The following is a 23,001-nucleotide window of genomic DNA, read 5'->3' on the forward strand; positions in this document are numbered from 1 at the left end:
GTGACATCATTGTACAGGTGCAGGGGTGTGCGTGCGTGTCTCAGTGGGCCAATTTTGTCCCCCAAAGGGCCTGTTTGGGGCCAAAATCAGCCTGCTGCGAAATGCGGGAGTACTCTTGGGGAGGCACAATGATGTCACTCGCAGGAGTAAAATAGTAAAGAGTCCAGTGGCACCTTTAAGACTAACCAACTTTATTATAGCATAAACTTTCAAGAACCACAGCTCTCTTTGTCAGACGCATCATCTGACGAAGATGATTCTGCAACTATAGACTAACATGGCTAACTCCTCTGGATCTACTCCCAGAAGAGACATTGCACCTCTCTGGGAGCCCCTCACGAGGCCCGTTCCTGTGCCTTCCCCCCACCCAGCCAGGTGAGTGGTGGCAGAGGTCAGGGGGTGGGAGCAGGGGAGCCCATCCCCACCGGGGGAATGGGAACCCAAGGAGGTGGATCCTGGGGAGGGCGGAGTTTGGAGGGGAGGGACTTCAGGTGGAATGTGGTGTCTTAAGGATCCACCTTCCAAAGCAGCCATTTTCTCCAGGGGAACTGGAAAGCAGTTCTAACTCCAGGAGATCTTCAGACCTCACCTGAAGGTTGGCAGTGCTACCTACTACTGATTCTTTTTAGGATGGCAAAAAACCTGCTCATAGCAGCAGGGTGGAGGGTGGCAGGGGTAAGGGGAGAGCGAAGGATAACGGCACTGGATGTGGGCACGGAGGTGTGGAAACCTGTACCTTCCTATTCACACTGTGGGCAAACAGAGAAATAGGAGCAAAACAAGTTTAAGAAACTTTAGGGCAACACATGGAAGGAGATGGAAGGAGGAGGATGTCATTTGGGTGCTCCAAAAACCCTATCCTGGTTTGAGAGCCAGAGAGGAGCATCCTCTGTGTGGAAGCGGCAATTCAGAAGTTTCCATCCTGACTGCCTGCCAATCGCACTTTATGTTGTGCATTCGTCAGTATGTAGCGCAGTCCTGTAATGCTGCCCTCAATGTCCTTAGCAGAATGAAGATGGGTAGCCGTGTTAGTCTGTCTGTAGCAGAAGAAAAGAGCAAGAGTCGAGTAGCACTTACAAGACTAACACAATTTGGTGGCAGGGTATGAGCTTTCATAAGCCACAGCTCACTTCTTCAGCTAGAAAAGAGCAAGAGTCCTGTAGCACCTATAAGACTAACAAAATTTGTGGCAAGGTACGAGCTTTCGTGAGTCACAGCTCACTTTTTCAGATACACTTCTGAAGATATCTGAAGAAGTGAGTTGTGACTCACGAAAGCTCATACCCTACCACAAATTTTGTTAGTCTTATAGGTGCTACTGGACTCTTGCTCTTAGCAGAATGGAAATTTCACCGGGGCTGAAGACAGTCATGGTTTTTTTCCCCCTATGGGGCTCTTTTGCCTTAAATGATAGTTTTGATTATGGATTCATTTTGCATCTCTACGGTACCTTTTAAGCATACAAAAGGCTTCATGCCATTTGAATAATATTCAGAACAACTGTGAAAGTTAGGTGAGTAGTATCTTAGAGACCCTTTAAGTTGGAGATGGCAGGGACCTTGTGTGTGCAGAATGTATGGTCCCTTCTTCCGTATAGCCGTTGAATCACTGCCTTGCATGAAGTTGTTAGACCAGAGAATCCTGAGGGGAAAAAAATCTTGGCAGTCCTACACTGCACACATGGCACTTCTCAGCAAATGGGAACTGCAGAACTGACCTACTTTATCTGACACACATTTTGACGGGCAGAAAAGAGCATTGATTCAATATCACAGGCTAAAAGTCAGCTTAATTTCTCCCATTGCTCTAGTAGTTGGAGAGGCTGAAGCAAAGGGACATAGTTTGTAATTTCCTCTTTTTGCACATCAAGTTGCAGAAATAGGGGTGCTGAATTTCCAAAACCAGACATGAAAAATCTGTGGCTCAGTACTCCACCGCACTGAAGCTGTGGAACCGGAGACTCTAGTCCTGTTGGCACCCCCAGCTTGGCTCAGATTGCTCCTGGACTGTTTTAACTTATTTCTTACTAATGCTCTGTCTTTGTAAACTTGTGTTTATTTACCCTATAGTATTGGTTATGGAAATATCCTTGAAATTGAGTATAATTTAACTTATACTCTCCTAAACTCTAGCCCACCTGAAGTCCAGAGGAACTTGAGGGAAAATGGTACCTAACGAACTATAATATCAACGTTATCTCAAGGTACTTAGCCTCAAGGTATTGGTTATTACATACAAAGCTCTTCATGGCTGGAATACCTAAGGGACCACCTCCCTCCCTACGTTCCTCCACGGCAGATTTGCTCATCTGAACAGGGTCTCCTGCAGGTGCCACCCTGCACGTGGGCAGAATCAACAGCAGCCTGTACATGGGCTTTCTCTGTGTTGGCCCCTTCCCTGTGGAACAGCCTCCTGAGAAGGTCAGGGGAGCCCCCACTCTCCTAGCTTCCTGCAAATGATGTGAAACTGAATGATTCAAAAAGACTTTTGTATTGTAGGGAGGGGCTCTTAGATGCTTTGCTAATGAGTTAAGGACTGTAGACCACTACTATGTTGCTTTATGTACTATCTGTTGCTTTAAATATGTGTTCCTATGAGCTACCTGTGCTTCATGTTGTCTAATGTCAGCCCTAGAATTGCTTACGCTCTGTTTCAGCATTTTCTCCACTCTGTATTGGATTCTTACTAATGCTCTGTCTTTGTAAACTTGTGTTTATTTACCCTATAGTATTGGTTATGGAAATATCCTTGAAATTGACTGTACTAATCTCCCACTGTGTAAACCACCTTGAGTCTCAATGAGAAAGGTGGACTATAAATGACATAAATACAATAATAAATAAATAAAATTCATTTCAATTAATCAGCAGTTGGTATTCCAACCATATAAGGGGTGGACTAGATAAACCTGGAGGTCCCTTCCAACCCTATGATTCTATGTTTCTACATTTAATGGAGAGCTGAAAATCTTATTAGCTCTCTCCGTTCATACAGAAGGAAGCCAGAAATATAAAACATAACCTGTAGCTTTTAGATTTTAGTCAGAGTTCCTTAAAAATAAGGAAAAAATGTCTAAATACAGTCTAAACAAGTTCCAATTAATATCTAAACATATATTCCAAGTGGCATACTTATTTAGCCTTCCGGCTAACCTCTCTCCACATCTGCTTGATCCACGTTATTAGGAGAGGGAAGAACTTGAAGTCCTCCAATTAAAAAGGGCCCATAATCTTCTGATCTTCCTCCCACATGACAGCTGGAGCATCTCTTAGTTGTAAAGAGATGAGCTAGGATTGATATCTCAACTCTGCATGGCAGTTAAGCCCAAAGTGCAGAGGCGGCACGAGAGCATGCAAAACTATGTGCCTTTAGATGGTAGCCGTGTTCCAATCTCGCTATAAGCCCTTGTGAACGATTCCACATTCCTCGGTTAAATAAGAGAGTGCCCGCCTGACAAATATGGGGAGACTACTCCACAACTTGGGGGGCGCTACCAAAAGAGCTCTGGGCCAAAAGGTGATGGTTTTAACCAGCCCACAGGAGGGAACAGACAGGAAAAAGTGACCCCCCCCCAACCTCTCTAAGCTGCCTCTGGGCATTTCAGCAGTCTTGGGTAGTGGCAGACAGATGAAGAAAGAGAAGGAGAAAAGTACACAAGAAACGCGAAGTGGGTTCGGTATTGAAGGGCTGGAAAAAATGGAGCCAAGTCTACGCAAGATGAAGACTACTTGTGATTTAGAACAGGGATAGCTGACTTCTGTCCTCTCCGTTGCCCATTCCATGCAAGCAACTTGGCACCAGCTATTTTTTATTTACTCATTTAGCAAACTTTTATCCTGCCTTTCTGTTATAAGTAATACCCAAGGTGGCATAAAACCTTTATGGTAAACAGAGATATATTACAAATACCAATACTGGAAAACAAATTGACATACCGGTCTAAAACAGCAGTTTAAAATCAATGTTCCAAACTGCAGCCTAAAACAATATGCCGATAAAACAGAGGACGAAAGAAAGTGCAGCCGGCAGGGATCGAAAATACAAGTAAGATGCCATTTGCACAGCAGTAAAACCAAATCAATACAGTCAGAGCACTAAAATTACACCGTGGTTAATAATTCAAAAAGAATAGTAAAATCAACAATTGGCAATTAAAACACACACACCATTAAATCAACATGCTGGGCAAAGAGAATCAAAGCGTTCACATTTTAACAGAAGGCCAACGGGGTAGGTGTATGTATGAACTGCAGGTGCCAACCTCCAGGTGGAGCCTGGAGTTCTCCCAGAATTACAAGTCATCTCCATACTTAGAGAGATCAGTTTCCCAAAGGAAACAGCAGAACGCAGTTGTGGTATATCGATGTTAGTATTGTCCAACAGGTGGTGTTTCTATGCCAGGTGTTCCTGGTCTCCATGTACTGTGTACCTGGTCTCCATGTATCTGACAAAGAGAGTTGTAGCTCTCGAAAGCTTATGCTACAATAAAGTTGGTTAGTCTTAAAGGTGCTACTGGACTTTTTACTATTATGTACGTTACTGGCAGCTATATGTCCTCAGAAAGGAGAGGCCACTTCCAAAAGATTTATTGTAATTCCATAGATAGCAGGTCATACAAACAACTGTCTCACTTGACATTGGGGTCTGGCTGGAGGAAAAGTGTTTTGGTGGATGGATTGTGCTGGTCAAAGCATCTGTGGGGGTGGGAGATCTGGTTAGCACTTTAAATAGCACCCCCACCCCAAGCTTTAGATGGGGTGGTAGTAAACCCACATTTGAAGGTACGTACCTGCCTCCATCACTTATAATTTTGGCCTCGCTCAGCTCTGCCTGTTCCCTTGGAAGCCTCCCGTTGCTGCCTTAAGTGTGCTTTTTAGCAAACAAAAGTAGAAAGATGTATTGTCGAAGGCTTTCACGGCCGGAGAACGATGGTTGTTGTGGGTTTTCCGGGCTGTATTGCCGTGGTCTTGGCATTGTAGTTCCTGACGTTTCGCCAGCAGCTGTGGCTGGCATCTTCAGAGGTGTAGCACCAAAAGACAGAGATCTCTCAGTGTCACAGTGTGGAAAAGATGTTGGCAGGTCATTTATATCTACTCAGGAGGGGTGGGGTTGAGCTGAGTCATCCTGTAAGAGTTTCCCAGGGTGTGGAATGCTAATGGCGGGAGGCTTCACTGTATCCTGAGGAGGTTCTTTTGCATATGGATTGGTGCTTGATGTGCTAATCTTCTCTGCAGGGCTATTGTAGGGTATAGAGTGTTTTGTTAGCCTGGTGTTTTTCAGAGCTGGAAACCATGCTCTGTTCATTCTTAAGGTTTCTTCTTTCCTGTTGAAGTTTTGCTTATGCTTGTGAATTTCAATGGCTTCCCTGTGCAGTCTGACAAAGTAGTTGGAAGCGTTGTCCAGTATTTTGGTGTCCTGGAATAAGATACTGTGCCCTGTTTGAGTTAGGCTATGTTCAGCCACTGCTGATTTTTCAGGTTGAAGTAGAAAGTTCTGAGACTTGGGCTGTGGAATCGCACAACATGCCTGGCTTTGGGAATTTGGACACTTGTCTTGTTTAGAAGGGAGAGAAGGCTCAATCTTGGGGGGAGCAGAGGCTCTCAGGATCTCATCACATGAGACAAAATACACTCGAATTACACAGGTAATTTTTTGTCTTGTGTATTTTTTGTCTCATGTGGTGAAATCTTGAGAGCTTCTGCTCCCCTCAGGATTGATGCTGAGACCAAAATTCGAGACAAAATACACTCGAATTACATGGGTAATTCGAGTGTATTTACTAATTCGAGTGTATTTGAGTGTAATTTGAGGCTGAATCCACATTACCTCAGCGCTGTCAGACTGTGGCTAGATAAGGTACTCTCTGCAAGATTCCCTTTAGAAGCAAGAATAAGTCCAATGTCTAGCAAAGGAAGTTTTATTGCAGAAAAGGTCCATTATAGTCCACTGTCCTGAATAGGAGACTCAGGATGGTACATGATCATTGTTACCAATGAAGAGCAAGCATAGGATACAGAGTAACAATACCCATCTGGAACAGCCTCCCCCCACAGTTCTCAAAACAATATCTTTCAGTCCTGGGAAGCTGCTCTCCTCCAAGGCCAATGCTTGGTGGAATCGGGTTAGACACAACAATCTCCTCTGGTGGGAATGCTGCCTGGGAACTGGTGCACCTGGGGAGAAAGCACTTAAACACTAGAAGCATTAGAAAATGGAGTCAGTACAGTTTGGAAACATACTGGACCTGACAAGCGCGTCCCGGTGTTACATTAAATGTTCGCTAAACACCCGGAAGTATAGCGTCTTTCAAACGCGATTTCTGAATTGCGCTAGAAAGACGCTATACTTCTGGGTGTTTAGCGAACACTTAGTGCAACACCGGGACGCGCCGAGGTAATGTGGATTCAGTGTATTTTGTCTCGTGTGGTTTGACCCTCAGAAAGGAAGAGATGACTTTGCAAAGCTGATAATGAGCTTAGGGGTTCCTTAAAGGGGATGGGTGTAAACTGACTTTCCTTCCGTGTTTATTTACACAGCGTTGCCCTCTAAGCAATGAGTATCCCAGCCTCTCACCACCCCCTCTGTTTGCTGTGATATTTTGTTAGCTGGAACGTTGGGGAGGATTTGTGTATTTCATGCCCAATTTGGAGGGAATCTTTAAATCCAGAGATCTTTAATTTTGAAATTCCGTCTTATTTCAAAAAGAGTCCAGTAGCACCTTTAAGACTAACCAATTTTATTGTAGCATAAGCTTTCGAGAATCAAGTTCTCTTCGTCAGATGCCTGATCAAAACTGGGCAGATACAGAAGAGGAAGGGAGAAGGGAGAGAGAGAGGAAAGAAGGGGACATATATCACAAGGGGACAGAATTAAATTAGCAGGGAGGCAACCAAAACATTCCTTTGCTTGGAAATGTAAACATCTCCTTTTGGTGTGGAGTCAGTTTGCCGTGTTAGTTTGCTGCAGTAAAAGCATCCAATTCCTATGTAGTATAAGCCTTCGATAACCACAGCTCTCCCTGCCAGCTGCATCTGACAAAGAGAACTGTGGTCCCCGAAAGCCCACACCAGGTGTCACTGGGCTCCCCCAGATCACGCCTCTGTAAAGAGAATCTGTTACCTGTGATAATGTGATAACCATTCATAGTCTCTATTCAGTCCCAGCTTGACAGAGTCAAATTTGCATATGAATTCCAATTCAGCAGCCTCCCGTTGGATTTTGTTTTTGAAAGGTTTCTGTTGAACCACAGCGACCTTTAAGTCTTTGGTGGAGTGTCCTGGTAGATTGAAGTGTTCTCCCACTGGTTTTTGGACGTTTCCATTTCAGTTTCTAAGGTTTCACTTTGGTTTCAGAGAGTGGAGTTTGAAATCCCGGCTCCGAGATGTGGGATCTGGATTTTGCATCGGGGTGGTGGATCAGAGCTGTCGCCAGCCCAGAAGGATGGAAAGCTCTGAAATACTCTCAGAGCCAAACTACAAGTGACGCCTGACACAGGTTGGACACTAGTCGGCTTCCCTCAAGTTTTGATGGGAAATGTAGGCGCCCTGGTTTTACAGCTTGGCTCTCCATTACAGCTGCAAGACCAGGACGCCTACATTTCTCATCAAAACTTGAGGGAAGCCGACAAGTGTCCAACCTGTGTAAGGCGTCACTTGTAGTTTGGCTCATAGCCTCTTCTTTCTGGTCATCACCTTCCCCTTTTCTGCAGGCTGCAGAGAGAGCACGGCTTGTGAGGAGGTTATTAACTGCTGGGTTGGACAGTACTGGAGGAGGCCAAATTCATTTAGTTGAATTGAGCCTGGAAACAAATGGGCAGCCGGTGGAGATTTTTAGTTCCGGGGTGATATGATCCAGCTCCCAGCAGTAACTTGTGTTTGGACAATTGCAAGTTCCAGGCAGTTTACAAGGGCAGCTCCACGCAGAACACATTACTGTAGTCTAACCTAGAAGATTTTAATGCATTGAGTCACCATGACCGAATCATGCTTTTTGAGGAACACCTGTGGCTTTCTCACTGAGACCCAAGGTGGATTACATAGTGCAAGTCCACAAGATTAACAGCTAGGGCGTTCAGAGAACAAATACAATAGGGTACGGGTTGTAGAAATTTGAAAAACAGCATAAATCCAAACAAAGACATTGCTGAAACAAAGCACAGGTAATTAAATGACATTTTTAATGATGCGGAAACTACCCAATATGAGCATATTTACATCAATAGCCAGTACCTAGTAGAATAGTCTACAGTCCCTGTCACTTTATCAAGACATTTCTCTGCGTCCCTTCTTACAGTACAGTTCTGTTACTTGAGTAAAAAAACCCTCCTGAATAAGTCAGTTTTGCATAGTTTGCAGAAAGCCAAGTGAATAGGAACTTTCCTGACCCAGCAGGCAAGCCGTTCCATAAGGTAGAGCCTTATTTTTCCCAATAGTAGGATGGTATCTGCAGAAGGTGCTGTCCAGATGTCTGTATTGCAATAGGTCCATCTCCTCTGAGACCGCCTGAAGCTGTGTGGCCACCATCCACTCAAACACCATGGTATGGAATAGCACGGCTTGAGTCCAATAGCATCAAATGGGTCAAAGAGCAGATACCTGCCGAAAGGAGCTTTGACTCTCAAAAGCTTATACCCTGGAAACCTTGTTGGCTTTTAAAGGGCTGCTGGACTTGAACCTTGCTCTTCGACTGTAGACCAACAGGCTACCCACTTGAAACTACGATATGGAATGTTGGCCACGGAGCAGAAGTTGTTTATGTCATTGCAGTCCAGGGATGTTCTTCAGGAGAGGTCTCATGACCACCTCTTTCAAAGCAACTGAAACGACACCCTCATGTGCCTATTACCTCCTGGACCCATTTGACCCAACCCAACTTGGCTCAAAACTGGCAGCCGCAAAGGGCAAGGGTCGAACCTAGGTGTGGTGGGCCACACACATTTTAGCAACTTCTCCACTTTCTCAGGCCTTACCGTTCCAGCCTCTAGGACTGGACTGTGCTCCAGTAGCGTCCTGAGACTGAACCAAACCAGTTGTGGCATCCCAGTAAAGGGGGGGGGAGGAGAGAAGAGCCACGTGGCTTTCCCTGAGCTCCTTGGAGGGAAGCTGGGATAAAAATGGACAGATCATATACAGACAGTTGGCAATATTTAGGAGCTGAGCATGCAGCTGTTTGCTCTTTGCTCATGGCACCTAGGAAGGTCAAAAGCAGAGAGAAGCACTTGTTCAATATGTCCAGTCTTCCCAAGTCCCGTGAGCTTTTTTCTTCCCTAGGAAATAATAATTTTGACCCCATCCCAGTTCTTGGCCTATCTAGTTCAAGGATCTCAGTTTGGGAAAAAGAGGTCGCTTTGGCTGAGTCCCTGAAGAGCTGCTCTAAGCCAAAGGAAACCAGATTGTCTGTATCTGCTTCCCTTTGCCTCTTGCTGGTAAGGAGACCCGCTGATGGACCTGCCCTCCGGGAGTTCCCCATCCTGGAGCGAAACCTGCAGGTCGTATTGATCTCTGTGGACTCCTTAACTCTGATGCAGAGGGATTCCCTTGGAGGGAATGTTTGGCTCTTCCTGGTACGTCAACCTCTAAAAATAATAGGAGGCATGTGTGTTTAGAGGGGCCTGCAGCTGTTCTTGGAATTTCAGGCCAGTATTAAAATGCAAATCATGTCTGTTTCCGGCTTGCGAGGAGCCAGAGTGGATGAGCCAAATGCTTTGTGACCGGGTGCTAATTAGCAGCAAAGAGTCGATTTGGGGACTCCCTTTGTGGAGCCCAAAGAGGCAAAAGGAGGTGAGGAGACCACAGACTTGGGCTGCTTTGCACGCATTCCAGCCTTTGTCCAGCTCTGCATAACCCCCTTGTTTGAATCTCCTCCACCAGCGCCTTCCCAGGCATTATCCATCATCTGTGGCATTTCTAGAAATAAGTGCAGTTCTAGAAAGCAGGGGGGTCCTGGCCGGTTCATTGGCGTGCAAAATTCTTGGGCCTCACTTCAGTGTAGTGGAGTGTGGTGGTGGAGAGTGCCCTCGAGTCCTAGCTGACCTCGGGTGGGGTGTTCATGGTAAGAGCCTAACAGAGGTAGTTTGCATTGCCTGCCTCTGCAACCCTGGTCTTTATTGGAGGTCTCCTATCACTGGCCAAGGCTGATTCTGCTTCGCTCCTGAGATCTACCAAAACAAAGAGGACTCCCTCAAAGAAAGCCAACAGGAGAGAATACATGTATTCTCTCAGGTGTATTCTCTCATGTTTGCTCCTGAGATCTGACAAGATCAGGCTCTCCTGGGCTATCCAAGTCAGAGCCCTCTCTGAGAGCTAAACTGCACAAGACGCCTGACATATGTCAGGTTCCCAGACGGTTAGTAGCGGCAGAAGGAGCTGCTGAGGCTGCCGCTGCCACTGCTACTCAGCCATCCTTTCTCACAGAGAGAGGAAGGAGTCTCCGTCTGCCGCTGCTAGCCACCTGTCAGCTTCAGGCTCCCCTCGCTGACTCTCTCTCCCGTCCTTCTGGCCCTGCTGCTGGCCTGACTACACTTCCCAGGTAAACTTGCAGGAACCTGACACGTGTTGGGCGTCTCGTGTAGTTTAGCTCTGAGACTACCCTGACTCAAGGGGTTGTTTTGGGGATAAAATGGATGGAAGGCAAAGCCCACCTGGAGGCCAGCAACCCTAAACCTCACTTGCGGGCAGGTTGAGACAAATGGCTCTCTTTCCGCCTAATTTACTTCACAAACTTGTTGTGCTACTTTAAAAAATTGTCACTCTGACTTCTTTGCAGCCTGGGCTGGTTCCGATGTGCTGTAGGGCGTTGGCTCCCTCCCAGGTGGAATTGACAGGAGTCTCCTGGCGTCTCTGAGCTTGTGCCTCTGCCAGCTGGGTCCAAGCCATGTGGGAATACCATAGGAGGGTTGGCTTGGACTTGGCTGCGGGGGTGCGGGCCAGGGAGCAGATGGGTATTCCTTGCTTGGGACAGCAACAGATGAACTGTCCTTGTTTTGAGAAAGGAGCGACTGAATTAATACAAGACATTTGGAGGCCTGTTTTGAAGGACCAAATTGCCTTTTTTCCCTACAAGAAGCTCACGTGGCTTAAGCCCCTGAAGAAAAGCTGCTTTTCCTCTGAGCTGTGTCCTTACTGGTGGCCCAAATCCTGGGACCTTCTGTGCTCCAGGGATGGCTGGTCTGGAGACCCCTCCTATTGTGTCTTCCCCTCATTTGCAGAGCTTCGGTTCACTTCAGCCCACTCAAGTGGCTGCTTGGGAAGACCAAAGGGAGGCATAGGTTTGCCAACTCCAGGTTGGGAAATTCCTGGAGATTTGGAGGGTGGAGCTGGGGAGGGTGGGGTTAGGGGAGGGGAGGGAGCAGGGTATAATGCCGTAGGGTCTGTCCGGGGTCTGAGCCCCAGCCCCCAGACTTGCCAGGAGGGAACAGGGGGAGGCAACCAGGAGGCAGCAACCCTGCCGCCCCAGCCAGCAACCAGGGCCAGAACCTGCCTACTCCAGGGGGAAGGGGCAAAAGGCCAGGGCCTCAGAGGGCTGGAGGGAGCAGGGAGAGACCAGCTAGTCCCACCCTCCAGGGGGAGGAGAGGGGGCTAAGCAGGCCAGAGGAAAAGGGCCAAGGCAGGGGGAAGGTGGGTCCAGCAGCAGCAGCAGCCCAAGCAGAGCCCTTACCTGGCAGGGAGAGGATGCAGCCACTGCAGCCCAGAGCCACACCCTGGCTAGAGGACAGCAGCCTGGCTCAAGAGTTGCTAGAAGCCAAGCCTCTCCAGGGGGGGCTGCCACAGGCATTCCGGGGGAGGAGATGGGTAGCCCCGCCCAGCATTGCTGAGCAGGCAGCGCAGAAGCTGGCTAAGGCAGCTCCTCGTGAGCAAGGCCAGGCAAGCTCAGTAGCTCAGAGGCTGGCTGGGGCAGCTCCTCGTGAGCAAGGCCAGGCAAGCCCAATAGCACAGAAGCCGGCTGTGGCAGCTCCTCGTGAGCAAGGCCGAGGAGCCCTCAGCTGGGGATGGCTCACACTCAACCCCAAAGGGATTAGTGGATGGAGGGATTAGTGGTTGGAGGGAAACGCCTGGAGGAATGCACAGCTGGGCCCGGTCAGGAGAGGGAACAAGCCTGGAAGGAGGGTGGGGTGGAGAGAGGAGACCCTATAAAGGGTGGCTGGGAAGAGCTCTGGGGTGGTTGGGTGTGAGTAAGGGGATGATGGAGTGGAGTGGAGTGGAGTGGAGTGGAGTGGAGTGGAGTGGAGTGGAGTGGAGTGGAGTGGAGTGGAGTGGAGTGGAGTGGAGTGGAGTGGAGTGGAGTGGAGTGGAGTGGAGTGGAGTGGAGTGGAGTGGAGTGGAGTGGAGTGGAAGCAGAGCAGTGCGAGAGCAAAGGCTAGGAGGAGAGTGGATGAAGGAGGAGGAGATGGCAGAGGCTAAAGAGGGTGAGCAGGCCAGGTTGAGCAGGCCAGCGAGTGGACTGAGAGGGAGTCTGGGTGAGGTATACCGCCCCTCCTTCCACAGAGCAGGGTCCTGCAGAATCCCTGGCCCCCCTTTGACATCAGGAGCGGACCGCCCAGCGGCGGCTGCTGCTAGCCCTGACAGAGTCAACCCTCCAAAGCAGCCATTTTCTCCAGGGGAACTGATCTTTGTGGCCTGAGGATCGGTTGTAACCTCCAGCCACCACCTGAAGGTTGACAACTCTAGGGGGGCAACAAGGGAGAAGGTGGAGGACATGGCTTGTGGTGCTTCTGCCATCTGGGCTGCTCAAGGACATTCCTGTCTGCACTGCCCAGGATTCTGTTTGGACAGCTTGGAAGGAAGCACGCATCTCCTGTTCTGTTGGAGGCCGCGGGATCCTCCAAGGGAGGCTGCAGAGAAAGGCACTTGGATCCTGCCAGAAGTGGGGAGGGGGTTGGGGGAAGAGGGGAGCATGAGAGGAGAGGGTTTTGGGGGCAGCCCACTAGCTTGAGCCAGCTGTGAACCTGACATCTTATGCCTGACCCACAGATAAAATGCAAGAATAAGTAGAACTGATATGGGGGAGGAGGCCACGTGGTCTTTTATTGCCTGAGATTTGCATTAGAACGCAAAAGATATCTTGGGAATATTTTATTAGAATATCCAGGGAGAGCAGATAATGATAGATTAACAATGTCACTTGCTGTCAAAAGTAAATGGATAATGATGCAAGAGTGATACAGACTTTATGAAAACCATCCACTGTTGTTATGGCTGATGGATAAATCTATGTATTTTGTTGACTGTCTGGCTGAATTGCAGGAACTGATGTTGGTTTTAACTCAATTTTTTGCGTGATTTTAATGTTTATACATTGTAAAGTATATTAAAGTCTTTATTGCTGTGATTGTAGTATTATAATTCTGATATTGTTGGGATTTTTGGTGTTAATTACTAAGGCTGTGAGCCAATACAATAAAGTTGATGATGATGATATGGCAGAGGTTGTGGGCTAGAAGAAACTTGGCTTATCAGCAGCTTGGGTTGAAATTGCATGGCAACAGTAGGCGTGTTAGGTGGCCTTTGGCCATCTAATTTTCTCTTTCCTTGGCCAACCACTCTAACTTTTTCTACAGAGAAATGCCAATTTATTTTCTCTGTGGATGGTTCCAGATGTGACCCTGCTTGGTTTTGTGTCCACTGAAAAGAAAAGAGATGGTTTTAGGTCTTAGATCCAGAGGGGTTAGCCATGTTAGTCGGTAGTTGTAAAATAGTAGAGTCCAGTAGCACCTTTAAGACTAACCAACTTTATTGTAGCATAAGCTTTTGAGAATCACAGCTCTCTTTGTCAGATGCATGGAAGACTCATGAATCTGACGAAGAGAGCTGCATGGGAGATGAAGAGAACTGTGGTTCTCAAAAGATGACTATGCATCTTACAAAGAGAGCTGTGGTTCTAGAAAGCTTATGCTACAAATAAATTGGTTAGTTTTAAAGGTGCTTTATGGTTTATGGTTCTTTATGGTTTTAGGTCTGCCTCTTATGAAGTGGGACTTCCCCCCCCCTCCTGACTACAGCTTGTTGTGCTCCCCAAAATGTAGCCATCGAGTGGGGCAGGGGACCCACGGGGTACATCTTGGGAGTCTGTACTGGGAGAAGGAAATCAGTAGAAATCCTCTTCTCTCTCCTGAATAGAAAAAGACCAGGGCGAGGGGATCTCATTCCAAATATGTCAGCTCATTGTAGTAAAAGCCAGACATATTCCATGCCGACGAGCATCGGGGAATGGGACGGAAAATAAAACCGCCAGTAATGACCTTCTACAAATCTCTAGTGTGGTCACATTTGGAATACCGTTTAGAGTTCTGGTTGCTGCTTCTTAAGAAGGATATTGAAGAGCTGGGAAAAGGTTGGAAAAGGGCCGCCAGATGAGGTTGGAGCACCTGCCCTTTGAACATCTGGGAGCTTTTGTGTTTATGAAAAAGGTGACTGAGAGTCTCTCTACACAAGACATTTGACACATGAAGAACACGTGCCGGGAGATGCAATGGTAGCTCGGAAGGGTCATTTTAAAAAGACAGCAGAAGGGAAACTTCAGCCCATTATAACCTCTCCAGGTCCAAGCCTGGCTCTGGAAGGCAGCTCCAGCCCATTTCCGTTCCTCGCTGCCCTCTGGTTGCAATCTCACACAGTTTTAGACTGGAGAAGTGAAATTAACAGAGCTTTCTGGAAGGTGAAGATGAAATTAACAAACCCTCTGAGGAGTGATCTTCGCTGGCTCTGTCTTTTTAAACTATGCTTCCCTATTTTAAACTATTGCATCTCCCTACACTTGACGAACATGCACCAAGGCGTCTCGTGTAGAGAGACTCTGAGATATGCCATGATAGAGCCCTTCAGAGGTAAAGAAGGTGGCAACCAGAGACAGGGCTTTTTCAGTAGTGGCCCCTTGCTTTTGGAATGCCCTTCCCCTTGAGGCTTGCCTGGCATCTGTGTTGTTTTAGGTGCCAGGCCAAAACGCTTCCATTCACCCTGGCTTTTAATTAAGGGGTAGACCTTTTAACTCCACTGTAGCTCGCTTTTACTCTGAAAGCTGTTATTTTAAGCTGGTCACATGTTTTTATGCTGCAGCTGGTTTTTAATACTGGAACTTAATGCTGGTTTTTCATGAATAACTATTAATATGTTGTTTTTATTCTGTTTTATTTTGTAAGCTGCCTCAGGCACGTTCCCTGGAAAGGTGGTGTAAAAAAAAATGTAAATAAATAAACAGAGGGCTACAAAATTATGCATGAAGTAGAAAAATCTGAGAGAATCTTTTCTCCCTCTCCTATAAGACTAGAATTTGGGGGTCATCCTATGCAATTGATTAAAGACAGACTAAGGGAAAGACTACTTAGTTGACTGCCACAAGATATAGTGAGGACCATGGCTCAGGTGGTTAAAAAGGTGAGCTGGACAGATTTCTGGGGAACAGGTCTATTATTAGCTATTAGACATGAGAGCTGTGTGCGGCCTTTGGTTCAGACTGTCAAATGCTGGCTGGCAGTCCTCAGGGGACGGCTGTTGTGTGCGATCCCACACCAGTTGAGGGCTTCCCAATGGCGTCTGCCTGGTCCGGATTAGACATGGGCACGATCTGAATTACGATTTCAAAAAAACCCCGATTTTGGCGTTTGCGCCATCGTGACTCAGCTAATCGGTTCCGTCCACGGCAACCGATCCAGCAGTCGGGGGTTTGCTTGTTCGGGACTTGATCGGATATATCGGTTTCTGTTCGGAATTGCAGACACTCTGGCGCCAGTAATTTCTTCCCGGGGCAACGGAGCCAGGGGAATGAGCTGTGTTTGCCCTCCTTCTGTCGCCCTCGAAACAAAAATGGAAGGCCAGCTTTCCTTGATTAGCAGGCTTCCTTCCAACCACGGAGCAGCAACCCAGGGGAGGGAGGGGGGAGGGGGTGTTCTGAAGCCATGGGCACAAAGGAAAGGCAAAAGGCAGAGCGCGAGGCTGGGAGGCCACCTGCGCCGTTCACCTTTCCCCAGGACAAGGGGCGCACGGGCAAGCCGGCCGCCCCTTGTCTTGCGGGGCAGGTGAACGGCACGGGCAGCCGCCGAGCCACTCGCGCTGCCACCAGCTCTGTAGCACACCGGGACAGCCGGCTTGCTGTGTGGGCGGGGGGAGGGGCGACCCAGGAGTGCGCACGCACAAGAGCCTGACTATGGTTGCCCTGGGCACTGGCAACCATAGATCCGGCCCTGGGAATGTCCCCTCTCTGAGGGGAGGCGGCTCGTTGCCGGGTTAAAAACTCCCCCCTACTCTAAGTGTGTGTGTGTGTGTGTGTGTGAATGTCCCTTCCCTCCCTGAAGGGAGGCGTCTCATCGCCGCCTCCCCCTGCCCGCCGGGCCTGGTGGCCGCTGCCACCGACCACCATTCCTATATCGCTGGAACAGCGGGGCGCCCTCCCGCTTTGGCCTTCCCGATTCCGGATTGGAAATGGGACTTGATCGGTTAGAATCGGTGGCCTGGGTTCGGCAGCGGCCCGGATCCACAAACGGCTTAATCGGTATTTTTTTTTTTGGATCGTGCCCATCTCTAGTCAGGATCCTGGCCCATCTTCTCCACTCAGGTCCACAGACCCCACCTGGTCTGGAAGGCATGTGTATGGGACCTGCCAGGGGAGGGACCCCACAATGTGTCCCAGAACCCCTGTGGTGGTCAGTGCCAAGAGCTGCCATGGAAGCAACGTGTTTTCTCTCTTCTCTTCAGTGTGGTTGGTCATGTGCCCATCACACCCGAGAAAAACAGGTAGCACATGATGTGAAAGACCTCTGTCTGGGACCCTGGATGGACCTTTCATTTGTTCATCAGCAATGTGAGAGTACAGCATACGAACATGCCAAGTTCAGTGCCTGGTTCTCGTGGTCCCTTCTTGCATGCCCAGGGTAATGCCACTCACCACTTGGGGGTCAGGAAGCAATTTTCCCCAGGCCAGTTTGGTTAGGGGTCTTGATGGTGTTTTGCCATCTTCTGGGCATGCAGTAAGGGTCACTGGGTGTGTGTGTATGGGGGCGGGGCGTGTAACTGCATTTCCTGCATTGTACAGGGGGTTGGACTAGATGACCCTAGAGGTCCCTTCCGACCCTATGATTCTAACATGTTTTCTCTCTGCTCTTCAGTGTGGTTGGCCATGTGCCCATCACACCCCAAAATACCCAGGTGGTACATGATGTGAAAGACTTCGGCCTTGGACTCTGGGTGGACCAAGGAACTGATTCAGTCTAGGGCAGCTTCATTAGTTCATCTGCAGTGTGAGAGTACAACATATGAACATGCCAAGAAGCTGCCTTAGAGCAAGTCAGACCATTAGATGGTGTCGCTCCATAGGATGTGCCAAGACTAGGAGTCTCTCTACACAAGACATTTGACACGTGAAGAACATGTGCCAGGAGATGCAATGTTAGCTGGGAAAAGACAGAGCAGGGGGCGGGGCAAAGTAGCGGTGAAATTGACAGCCTTTCAGGAGGCAAAGACTAAATGAACAAACCCTCTGAGGAGTAATCTCTGCCTGCTGTGTCTTTTTAAACTACACTTCCTGGCACAGTTTTAGACTAGAGAGGTGAAATTGACAGAGCCTTCCCGGAAGTGAAGATGAAATTAACAAACCCTCTGAGAAGCGATCTCCACAGCCTCTGTCTTTTTAAACTACGCTTCCCAGCTAACATTGCATCTCCCTACACTTGACAAAAATGCGCCAAGGCGTCCTGTGCGGAGAGACTCTGGGTTTGGTATACTGCTGGCTAAGACAAATGCTCTCTCTGCCTGGGCCTTTGCTCTCTCTTCCACATGGATGTTTTGCATGGGTAACAGTCCAACGTCACTGAGATACCATTCATGTGCAAAAGCCTTCAGGGGAGTGCTTTGGCCTCCATCAGCTTTGGCACAGTGCCAGAGCCGGTGTGGTTTTTGAAGACGGATTTGAACAAAGAGAAGAGGTGCCGTGTAGGTGTTGTGGGAAGGAGTTCAAAAGGCAAGAGGCAGGAAAGGTGAAAAGATCGTTGTTTCAGGGACCAGGAGATCTTTGGATGGCTCAGGATTGTGGCATGAAGAGCACGGGCCAGAGTCGATCCCTGGCACAAAAAAGGTGTGTCCTCCCTCGCTGCCCCTCTGACGATAAGGGCACTTCGTGGACAGCATCAAGCTCTTCAAAACCCCAGGACGGTCTAGGTCACCAGCGTGACCTTTTATATGCCCTTGTTGAGGTTGTTTCCTTTACATGCCTGAGATAAAGCAGTCGCTAGCCTGTGATGTATACATATGGGGCTCAATGCAGCAGATGGTGAATCCTGAGTGTCAGTTCTGAGCAGAGCAGCCAGCAATTTCATTATCTGGGGAGAACAGGAATCTTGGCTTACGCTGTAAAGAAGATAAGGAGATAAAAGTTGGTCCCCCCCATCTCCTATCTGTGATTTCCCAATCCAGGGCTGCTCTCTAAGGCATCTTAGCAATGAAGGGGCAGAAGGCTTTTGTGACATGTCTGGAAACTGCAGATTTTACAGCAACCGCTTAGTGGCTCAGCATTTAGGGTTGCCAACTGCCAGGTAAAACAGCCAATATTATAATACCCCTGCTTAGATCTGTGGTGCAGCCTCATTTGGAATATTCTGTGCCGTTCTGGACACCGTATCTCAGAAAGAACATTGCAGAGCTGGGAAAAGTTCAGAAGCGGGCCACCAAGACGATGAAGGGGTTGGAACACCTATGAAGAAAGGCCGGAAAGTTTGGACTTTTCGGTTTAGAAAAGAGGTGACTGATAATGACGTATAGGGTAAAGAGAGCAGATAGAACATTTTCTCCGTCTCCCAAAATACTAGAACTCAAGGGTGCCCAATGAAGATGATGGGTATTAGATTTGGCACGGATTTTAAGCAAATATACCACCGTAGGGGCCTTCCATTTGTTGTCGCACTGCTAATTCCCATTCCCATTGCATGCACACACACACGCCGGCCAAGTAAGAGGTGGCGGGGGAGCAGAGGCTGGGAGTGGGGGATCCCCCACCCCAGTCAGGGGATCTGGGAACCCTAGTTGGTCTACAGGGAGCTGGGCCCTTTTGTCAGTTGTGCTCCAGTTAGGAAGTCTCCTCCCAAGGCATGATGTGCCAAGGAGGACAGCTGAGCCCGCCAAGACCTTGTGTCTTTTCGGCAGGCCGGCATGACAGAGGTGTTCCGCCAGGCATATGGGCGAGGCCAGTTCCCTAGATCCGTCTAGCCTCCCTTCCTGTCTCCTATCAGCGGGGGGCAATATGGGTTGCTGCCCCCTTGTAGGAATAGTGACAAACCATATGCCAACTCACATGCCCACCCCTCAATTCTTCGCCTGATGGATTGTTGGGAAGGGTGAAGGAAATCCTGTCCCGGGATAATAGAAACTATGAGCAGAGTTTTATGCCACTGAGTTGATTTTATGATCCGTGATTTTATTGTAAAAGAGACAAGGTATTGTATTTTTAACAGTTCTTGTAATCCGCCCTGAGCCCGTTGGCGGGGAGGGTGGACTATAAATGAAATAAATAAATAAAATAAAAATAAAATGATGCGGGTGAAGTCTGTTTCCTTCACCTGAAATCCTGCGGGTGGTACTGCTGGATGGCCCAGACTTTTGCAGTTTTAAGGCTACGCTTCCTAGTGACTGCCCGCTTTGCTTCTTTCAACTGTATGCTCTGCTTTTGAAAGACTTCCCTGGCTCATTTTAGTATTCCCTGTTCTAAACAGTTTCTCTCTCTCTTGTTTAGTTTTTAAATTTTTCGTTATTCAGGTTTTATCCTTCTTGCAAAATGTCTTGACTCCCACATTTGCTAGAAAGGCAGGCTTCACATTTTTTTTAAATAAATGAAATAAGTGGCACATCACACTTCAACAGCCAGTTCTCCAATACTGAAATTAAATCTCTGATCCAATACAGATCTCAAATATTGAGCAGGCAGGCTCTGTCTGGAGAATATTTGATATCAAAATTCACTAAACGGGAGCTGGAGGAGAATTTGGAGGGCACAAATTCATTTGATCTTTCATTTTGAGCAGGGCACATGGACAATTAGGTCAGGAGGGGGCATTATTCAGTGCATGCCTGTGGCAGGCTCCCACACATCTATGCATGTAGATTCATGTGGAATCATGCTTGTCAGGCAGGGGGTGATCTCATAGACTTTTATTTTTATGGTGGGGGCTGGAACAGAGCGGTCTGCATACGGAGGTAATGTCTAGAAGCTCTGTCTGTAGATGCCTGCCTCACTTTCCAAGACACAAAGCATCCTTCTCTTGCAACATAAATAGTGGCACACAGATGGACAGTGGTCATAAAAAACAGCTGCTGCCAAAGTCCAGCCCTAGAAGTTTACATTTGGTCATTTATCATGGAGAAACAGCCTCTCCTACTGCCTGCAAGCAGTACTGCGACAATAAAGATTTCCTCCAAGTGGTAAGCGGCAGTACTGGAGCCCAAGCTCTGCTCACGACCTGAGTTCGATCCTGGCAGAAGCCGGGTTCAGGTAGCCGGCTCAAGGTTGACTCAGCCTTCCATCCTTCTGAGGTCGGTAAAATGAGTACCCAGTTTCCTGGGGGTAAAGTGTAGATGACTGGGGAAGGCAATGGCAAATCACTCCGTAACAAAAAAGTCTGCCAAGAAAATGTCATGGTGCGACTTCCCCCCATGGGTCAGTAATGACTCAAGCCAGTACATTGGCAAACTAGATATCTAGGTCTGCCTGGTCCATTTCTCTGGGGAAGGCAACCTCACTTTCTTCCAGTCTTATAAATAAATTTATAATTTAAATTTTAAAAAAATGAAGAGATACTTGGGTAATAGGAGAAGAAGAGGACAGGAAAAATGGGAGGGGCAAGTACCATCCTTCTTTTCTTCCTCTGACCATAGAGCAAGAGCCTGCCACATTGGCTGCATATGGTAATTTCCATTGCAAACCCTTAATTCCATTAGCCTTCTCCTTCTTTTACGCAAATGGCAATTCCGGCAAGGACAGAGACGTTTTGCAGTCCCTGGATGTGCCCAGTAGAGACCAGTGGGTTGGGGGGGAGGGGTTCAGAGGCATGTTTCAGACAGCCTATCACTGTTGGCATCTGTCAGGGAGGGGAGGGGATTTGGACGCTGTCAGATCAGCAGCTGCCCGTTGCAAGAGAGATAACATGGAGGTGGGGACTGGAGCAGGCTTAAAGTCCCGTTTGAATGCATGACTTCCCCCTCCGTTCAGTGAATTATGCTCTCTGTCACAGGCTGAAAATGGTTTTTCTAATCTCTGCTGTAGATCTCCTAGCCCCAAAATTACACATTCTGCGCACAGAATCTATGCTAGCATCCATTGTGCATTCAGAGAGAGAGAGAACACAGACAGCAGGAAGGATCTTGGTTGACAAGCTGGAGAGCTGAGAATAAAGATTCTGAGTATACTCAGAGTCTCTTTACACAAGACATCTTACTCAGGGATGCTCAAGTGTAGGGAGGCACATTGTTAGCCAGGTAGCCTAGTTTAAAAAGACAGAGCCGACAGAGATTGCTCCTCAGAGGGTTTGTTAATTTCATCTTGGTATCTCAGAAGGTTCTGTCAATTTCACTTCTCTACAGGAGGACAGTTTAAAAAGACAGAGCCATTCAGAGGGTTTCATCTTCACCTCCTCCAGGTAAAAAAGATAATGGTAGTCCCCTGTGCAAGCACCGAGTCATTACTGACCCATGGGGGGATGTTGCATCACAACGGTTTTTTGGGCAGACTTTTTACGGGGTGGTTTGCCATTGCCTTCCCCAGTCATCTACACTTTACCTCTAACCTCGGAAGGATGGAAGGCTGAGTCAATCTTGAGCCGGCTACCTGAACCTGACTTCCGCCAGGATCGAACTCAGGTCGTGAGCAGAGCTTGGGCTGCAGTACTGCAGCTTACCACTCTGCGCCACGGGGCTGTGTCAATTTCACCTCTCTACAGGAGGGTAGTTTATTGTTTGCCTCCCCAAAAGCTCTGTCAATTTCACTTCCCCTTTGGGCAGGTGAAGATGAAATTACTAAACCCTCTGAGAAGCGATCTCTGTCTTTTTAAACTACCCTCCTGTAGAGAGGTGAAAATGACAGATCCTTTGGCTCTGTCTTTAAAACTACACTTCCCAGCTATCATTGCATCTCCCTACACTTGAGTATCCCCATGTAAGATGTCTTGTGTAGAGAGACTCCCATTGGTCTGAAACCCAAGAGCAGCTGCCAGCAGAAGTGGTACAACAGGGGTGAAGAATTAGGGCTAGAAGCTTTTGCTTTCAATGGAGTCAAACGTGTTTGTAAGTTGGGATGGCTCTGCGGATGAGGAAGGTGATTTGGAGATACTAGACCATCAAGATTTGGGGTGGTGGGACTTCTCCCTATATTCCAGCTATGTAGAATGGGACAGCTCTGTTAAATGGGGTGTGGGGAAATTAGCCAAACAGAACATCTGAAAGGGGCTTATATTTCTACTCCTTTCCACATGGAAATTAAGAGTGTCTGCTATGTGGTTTGTGATATTAAGCCCAATGTTTCCTCACTGTTTCTTTTAAGCAGACTGACAACTTATGAATGGGAAGTATCTTTTCTTTTATGGGGCCAGCACACTGTTTCCCAGAACCACCATTCCCCCGAGTTCTCGGCTCAGATAAAATCATGTTTGGAACCAGGAGGGACCCATGGCCCTCAGGGGGATCCACTAGGTCTCTTGCTCTGCTTATCCAATGGCAAGTGGTCAGGTTGCTTCTCCAAACTCTGTGGTTTCTCCTGCTATTAGTTCTGGGAAAGGACTGCACAGCCCTAAGCGATCCGCACCCTCAGAAACATTGCCGTCTCTAACACTTATTGCAGGTGGTGCGAGACCAGATCTCTCATTGCACGGTGAAGCTACGACAGACAACGGGTCTAATGGAGTACTGTTTGGAGGTCATCAAGGAGAACGATCCCAGTGGATTCTTGCAGGTGGGTGCCTATTCGGTTCTCTTTTTGGCTGCAACTTAACAATGTTTTACAGAGAGAGAGAGAGAGAGAGAGCATTGCAGGGGG

The 23,001-nt window shown here is 48.0% G+C and overlaps 1 protein-coding gene across 1 annotated transcript in view; it reads left to right on the forward strand.

Moving 5' to 3' along the window:
* Nucleotides 1–23,001, forward strand: part of TRIM9 (tripartite motif containing 9) — a 100,628-nt gene that overhangs the window by 45,019 nt on the left and 32,608 nt on the right. Inside the window, exon 4 of the mRNA XM_054971922.1 lies at nucleotides 22,807–22,917. Coding sequence (XP_054827897.1) covers nucleotides 22,807–22,917 — 111 coding nt within the window. The remainder of the gene's footprint in view (nucleotides 1–22,806; nucleotides 22,918–23,001) is intronic.

The sequence above is a fragment of the Eublepharis macularius genome, chromosome 2, assembly GCF_028583425.1.
Source record: "Eublepharis macularius isolate TG4126 chromosome 2, MPM_Emac_v1.0, whole genome shotgun sequence".
In the NCBI taxonomy this organism is placed as follows: Eukaryota; Metazoa; Chordata; class Lepidosauria; order Squamata; family Eublepharidae; genus Eublepharis; species Eublepharis macularius.